The sequence below is a fragment of the Columba livia genome, chromosome 10, assembly GCF_036013475.1.
Source record: "Columba livia isolate bColLiv1 breed racing homer chromosome 10, bColLiv1.pat.W.v2, whole genome shotgun sequence".
Lineage (NCBI taxonomy): Eukaryota > Metazoa > Chordata > Aves > Columbiformes > Columbidae > Columba > Columba livia.
Window position 1 is genome coordinate 1,169,869 of NC_088611.1, and position 7,089 is coordinate 1,176,957.

The 7,089-nt window shown below is 41.9% G+C and overlaps 1 protein-coding gene across 2 annotated transcripts in view; it reads left to right on the forward strand.

Moving 5' to 3' along the window:
* SYN2 (synapsin II) overlaps positions 1–7,089 on the forward strand; it is a 185,017-nt gene that overhangs the window by 88,545 nt on the left and 89,383 nt on the right. For both annotated transcript variants that reach the window (XM_065074449.1, XM_065074448.1), the window contains exon 5: positions 5,117–5,206. In XM_065074449.1, the coding sequence (XP_064930521.1) occupies positions 5,117–5,206 (90 nt within the window). The remainder of the gene's footprint in view (positions 1–5,116; positions 5,207–7,089) is intronic.

Consider the following 7,089-nt stretch of genomic DNA (forward strand, 5'->3'; position numbering starts at 1 on the left):
TTTCTCCTTGCCAGATGCCTTGCTACCCGACTTTGCAAGCCAAGTCCAAGTGTGTTTATATCTCTGTGGTCCTCTTCTAGTTTGGTGCTTGGGTGGGTTTTTTGCTTTGGTTTGGTTTTTTTACTCTGCTTTTCTAACTGTTGTAGGAAGCTTCTCCCTCCCCTGGATGCACTCTGGTAATTGGTAAGCGAGAGCTCTGCATGTGGTTCTTCCAAAGGCATGAGGTTTTTATTTAAGGCATTTTTTTTTTTTTGCATCCTGTAGAAATTCATAATGGTTTGTATATCTCATCAGATGTTACTTCCAACGTGAAAATATTGCAGGAGTTAATTACAGCAGTGATTAGCAGCTGGAGGGATGTGTCTCTCAGAGGCAGTACAGGCTGCAGGGAGTGCAGAAGCCAAATAAATGCCTTTGGAAACTCTGGGTAACATGGAGCAGAGACCCAAATGGTTCTGGGAAGGGTCAGCAGAACCTACACAGGCTTAGTGGATGCAGAGAATCGCTGCAGAGGGTGAGGACAGAGCTGGAGATAAAGAAGATGAGGAAACATCAGCTGCAGTCCAAGGTGGAGGGAAGCGATGCCGCTAGTCCCAGGGTGATGGGTCAAACAGCAGGACTTGCATACAAATGCAAAGGGGGATTGCAGCCGAGCTTGGGCAGGCACAGACCAGCACCCTGTGCTTCTGTGGGGCTGCAGAAGGGGTGGGAAGCAGCTCTGTGTTACAGAAACACTACTTGAATTATGATGCAGGGTCCGTGTAAGTTATCTTTCCATTCATAGTCCGTGTTGTCTTTGGCTTTGCGTCGTAATAATGGAAAACTATTGGAGGAACATCAAGTTTTCCTGTCAGTTCTCATCTCTTCTGTATTCTGTTAATGTGCCCAAACTGATTTGTAGGCAATGTTTCATTGTTCAGTTGCCATGTCGAACTTGGAATTGACTTTGAAACTTTGAATACTTTCATTAAGTTGTCTGTCGGCTCCTGCTGACAGAAAGAAACATGTAAGCTACAGTCAGCAGTCTGTTCTTGATTCTCGTATTAGGTCTCAAATAGCAAATCAAACATGTATGTACTCAACCTTCTGGAAAAGATTGAATGTTTGCTAAAGCATAATCGTAAGGCCAGTCGTAACAAAGAACAAATATTATGAAGAACATAAAAAAGTAGCAGATACTTCCAGGTAATAGTAATTAAAGAAAAAAAAAAAGCCAAACACAAAGAGAAATACAGAAACCATATTTAAAATACAGGCACAGCTCAGCTTCTTGGTTAACGTAGGTTGACTCCCACAGAGCACGTGTCCAATCCACCTTCCACACAATTGCTTCATTTCTTCTCCCTCCGAAGGGTCCACAAGGTTCCTCTCAGTCTTGTTGGCCACCAAGGACCCCTGGTGTGTCTGTGCTGACAGTACTTGGTCTGTGCTTTTGAACATCTCTCACTGTTACAAGGCAATCGTGTTTTTCTGGAAGGACCAGCCGTATTTCTGAGCCTCAGCCTAAAAATGGACATGTCAGCCTGAAAACAGACTTCAGGACATTCTTCACGGTGCTATTTGAACAGATAAAAAAGGTCAACGTGTTGTCTCTTTATTAGTTTGCTATAACAGAAATGGAACATAAACCAGGCTATAATGTAGAACAGCTTATCCCCATAACACCTCTGTGACCTACAGCCCCCACAGGAGATTTCTGTGCTGAAATAGTCCCCATCCGCGCTCACATGTCACGATATATGTATTCAGGCGTCATTTACTCTAGCTTGCATTTCACACAGAAATACTGGGAACCTTTACAGAATTTCCCTGGAAAGCTGTCATCGGTTTTTAGTCTTACAAATGAATGATTGAAGTACACAGTAGGATGAAACTTTTACTCTAAATGTTTGATGAGCGAACCAACCCGATCTTCAAACTGTTTCATATCATCTGCTTTTAAGTAATACATGTTCAAAGAAAGCTGGCAGCAAGAGCGAATATTGAGATAATATTAGAATCTTAGACGTGTTATTTTAGTGATTTCACCCACAAACACACCTTTAATGCATTTGGTAAAAGGCAAATTTATATATGGAAATCCAGAAGTAAACTGGTATTGCGTTACATTTTTTCACTCTTTAGATGTGCCCACACCTTAGAGCAGTCAGAGATCAATTAAATCTCAGCTAAAGGCACCAGTTTTGAATGACAGTGGGATGCAAAAGGCACTCGCCCATCGGAATCGTCCTGGTTCTCTAGTCCTAGAGGTGCCAACGCAGCTGCTTGGGTGAAACACACAATCCGGAGAATTTTGTGATGGTTTCAGTTGCTACTTTGAAGCACTAGATGGCCAGTTGGAGTGCTTCCAGTGCTGGCAGAAGCCAGCCTCGTGAAGAGTGCAGATAGTGAATGCGATAAAGGAAAACCTCAGGATAATACACAGCTCGGCGGTGCTCCCCTGGTAGGGAACAGCCCTACAGGCACACCAGAAATAGTTTGTTGCATGAAAATCTTATTCAGCATACCAGGAAATTCTCCACCGGAACACATGGTGGTGGATATCCTTCAGTCTGGCCGGAGAGATTAGAAGCTTGCTGGAACTGAAGGTAACACAAAGCACCATCTGCCGTAATTCATTTTAAATATCACTTATAATTATCTTTGAGGAAGAAGTTTGTGCAGTTTGTTCGGGAAAAAAATCTGAGCGTTTCAGGGACTTTGTTCTAATTAAGCACATTTTAACTCATCTGTAGCAATAAGCAAAGTCATTATTCAGATCCTTCTCAAGTGGGCGAAGTGATGTTTTGTAGCTGCGCTGCTTGATGACAGCGCAGTCGAGTTTCTAGTGCTCCCTTCTTCATGTAATGAAACCCCATACAGCTTTTCCATGAAATCAAAGGAAATAAGTGTCTTTTTTTGACTAAGTATTTCTTCTTATCTGTATCATACTACAGAGAGGAGAAAAAGTGCAGCTAGCGCTCTCCTCTTCTTTTATGGAGGAACGATCTATAGGCCAAGATGTGAAAGCATTTAATCCCTAGTAGAAAAGAGCTGACGTTACAAAGAATGTTGCAAAATCCCACTATTCTCCTTAGGAAAAAATAATCTGAAAACCATAACTATATGTACCTGAGAATATCGCTCTTCGAGCTGAAAATAAGATAGAAAAATTGAAAATGAGAGGTAAATTCAGCTTGCTAAGGTAAGAGCTAAAAGAACTTTTTACTACTTTCCTGTTTTATCTGAAGATGTTGAAAGCACTCGTGCTGAAATACTCAACTCCGTGAGGTTATTTCTTCAGGTAATTGTTAAAATCTCCCAGGGTTTTTGGCATCCATATAAAATACCAAATTTCAATATAGAGGACCTCTACTCTTCTTCTCTATTTTGTGAACACCTCGTATCTGAAAAGGTTCAGCACTGGATTAGATAATAATTCAGTAGTTTATCACCTAAAAACACGATACTCTTGCCCAGGGAAGGATTTGATAAACTTTACTGTGATTTAAAGGTGTTTATTAAGGTCATATTACCAAGCCCAGTAAAACAAAACATTTTCAAACGTCTAATCAAGGCAAAGCATTAATATGGTCATTAAAAAGAAATACAGTCTTTTTCAGAAATGGCCCGGTAGGAATCATCTGCGGCTCATTCGAGTTCATTCTCGGTACACAAACATTTGCTAGGGTTAATCTGAATTACGGCTTTCTTACCTCTTCAGTGAATGCCGCAACCCCTACAATAGTGTTGGTTTCTCCCCATCTTTCACTTGCTTTCAGTGACAATGGAAGAGAAAATAAGGCAAGAATCACAGGAAATACAATCGTAATCGTTTTTAAAGGTTTTTCTTTGAAGATGGGTAAATACATTGATTTTATCATAACAGTTGTTTTGCAAAGTCATGTATTTAACAGGCAGTACTTGCTTATGAAATTTTGAATTTGGATCTTGGAGAAGAGCAGAAATAAACAGCAAGTTGCCAGGAATCTACTTGCAAACCACCTTATTTTGGTAGCTGTGATAATATTTCCTTTCCTTGAGGTCTGTTTTGCACAGCACACTATCCAACCAGAATTTCTTAAGCTTTTGGTGAGAACTATTCATCGTGGAGGTATTTCCCACTGGACTTCACAATCTAAATATGTCCTTTACCAAACCTAAGTAAACACCACTAAATTAAACAAATTCCTTATGCCAGCTGGAAATGCAATGCAAAGCCTTCATTTTGATTTCTTTCTCCCCTTTCCATGGTTTTTACCGTCCCTGCACCCCAACGTGCATGAACAGGGGCGGTATTTGATCAAACTGCGTTATGGACAGAGTCCTATTGTTCCCTGCCTTGTTTTCCCCCGTGTGTAAGCAGCACATCGCACTGTTCAGACTGCGGTGCCGACTGTTGGTGTCTGACGTTGGCATCCCGAGAGCTGAACGCGTCGGGGGAAGGCCGGGGTGTGCTGGCTGCCGGCTTAGAGGTTGTTTTGCTCTCTGTGCTAAGTTATAGGGGTGGACTGGGTATGTGTTGGAGAAGGGCCCCAGAAATAACGCATGAACAGAAATGTCGGTGACGTGTAGCTGTTTAGATTGTTGATGGGCCATTCTGCTGGTGCCGCCATGTGGCTGTGGCGCATGGCTAGAGCCTAGGAAATGGAAATTGTCTTGCTTGTGCTTCGCCTGACTTGTTACCTATTGACAGTTATTGCTCTTCTCTGTTTTCCAGTTTCGCAAAATTGCTTTTCAATGTCAGCGGGGTGCTAAATTACTGTGAAATACATCTGATCTTTAAAGTGATAGAAAACGCTAAACTATAATGATCTTCTTATCACAAGATCAGCTTAAAATACGTGGACTCTGAGGCATCTGAAAAGCAATATTCCGATGTATTTAATGTTCCGTACAGGCGAAGGCGGAACTGGGAGAGGTGTCATTCTTTGGTGCTCTGTGAATGAAGTCATGGCTTGGACGGGTTGAAAAGGTGTTTGTGTGCGAGAAGGGGAGAGATAAAGCGTATAATGTGTGTGTGTTTGCTGACTTTACGAAACACAGAAGACAATAAGCAACATGACAGTATGAGATCATTTGGGTAGAATGCGGTTTCTCTCCTAAGCTTTTTCTTTTGTTTTGCTTTGTTTTACAGTTTGCCCAGCTGGTGTCTGTCTACAAAACTTTGGGTCCAGAGAAGTTCCCTTTAATTGAGCAAACGTTCTATCCAAATCACAAGGAAATGGTGAGTGCAAATACCAGTGCTAAATTGGCTTATTGTCTCTGTGAAACGGGAACTGTAAACACACCATTCATTTCCCCATGTGCTGTCTGTTTTCAAAGCCCCTCTGGAAGCTGTCGGGATGGGGCTGGCTGACCACTTGAAAGCCTGTGCTGCTTGACTGGAAGCTGTTCAGAGGCGAAGGCAGGCGTTTTTCAGCTAGCCAGCTTCAGATCTTAAAGAGATTAAATGCTTATAAAGACACAGAGCAACTATTCAAGTGCAAGAGTTACCTATATGTTTTTCTAAAGCCAGTTCTGTAGGTTCTGTTCCGAGTGTGCAGTATGTGGGTGCTGGTGCACAAGGCCGTGTGCCTGTCTGTGCAGGACGTTGAACTCACATCAGGGCGGACAGGACTTGTGATCTTCATGTACCTGAGCTGACACTGATTTCCTGCTCCTTTACAGACATAACTGCATTCATAAAAATAACACTTATGACCTTTATTCGTGACCTGTCTTATGCTGCAGACTTTTTTTTCCTTATGGTTTCTAAACAGAAATTCTTAGTATATTTTTCTAGAGAAAATACTTTCAGCCTTGAGAGAAACTGGAGGGAGTCTATTTGCAGATTGAACAGACTAGCATAGGAGCATCAATTATTTTTAGAATATAATCCATTCGGCATATGTCACCCGGCTGTGATTCATGTAGCGTGGCAGGGTCACACTGGGTGTCTTAGTTAGCTGTTCGTGTCAGGTCCCCAGGCTGTGATTGCCGTGTGTCCTGAGACTGGCTGTCACCTCCTTGGCATTGGTGGCCTCTAAGATAAGCCTCAGTGACAGCACTTGACTGAGATCAGTTCTCTCTGGTTTCTTCAGGCTGTTGATCACAGATGCTTCCCCTTGTCGCACGCGACACTGCTGAAAAGAGCTTTCACCACAGTTATATCTTTAGTAAATGTGCTACACAGAAGTTCTGTAGAGCTGAAGGAGAATGGTACTGATGGGAGCAGCAGATCTAAGTATTGTCCCACACAGTCAAATCTTTTTAGAATGGAAGAGGGTGTTGTTGATGGATTTGTCAGGAAAATATACAACTTTAGAAAATGTATTTTTTTTTTAAATGCAAAGGAAGTGTTTTATGCCTTGGGATTTCATTTGTGGCAGGTGGAGAAACAGAGCCACATCTCATGTTCTGCCATGTGCTTTTCTGATGGTAATAGGTTTTATGTCTCTCTGTTTTCCTGAGAATGGCCAAGATTAAAGCTGGTTTATGATTTCCTGTGCACCATTTATTGTTCTTCATTGATGTTATCAGCTACTATTCAGGCTCTCCCGGGCAGTGGTCACCGCAGAGTCCACGGAGCATCTGGCCGATGCTCAGTCGTAGGGTTTGGGTTTAGGTAGAGCGGCGAGGAGCAGGGACTTGGCCTCAGGGACCCTTAGTTGTCGCTTCCAACTTGAGATATTCCACGATTCCATGATTTTCTTGAAAAAGCAGACATCAATAATGCACTGTTAAATTGCAGCACGTAGAAACAAAGGAAATATGCTATAATTTTGGGACAAGAATTAATGTGTTCACTTCTAATTTTTATGTAGTATGGCCATGGGTTTTATGTGGTAGGTGAGCCGCTGCAATTGCAAACCGGTGTCTTGAACAACTGACTGGATTTGAATTCAGTAACAACACAAACAGGAAAATGCGTGTATGTGTTCATAAGGGATATTTTGCTTAAGAGCGTAACAACTGTTTGAGTGTCTTTTTCCCCCTTCGTTACTCTACATTGCTGATTAATGTCTTAACTGAGAAGTTATTTGTCGTTTTTGAATGTTAATGTTCCCCACAGCTGAGTGATTTTTTACTTATTTCCATATAATGGATGTTAATCGGGAGGGAGTGAAT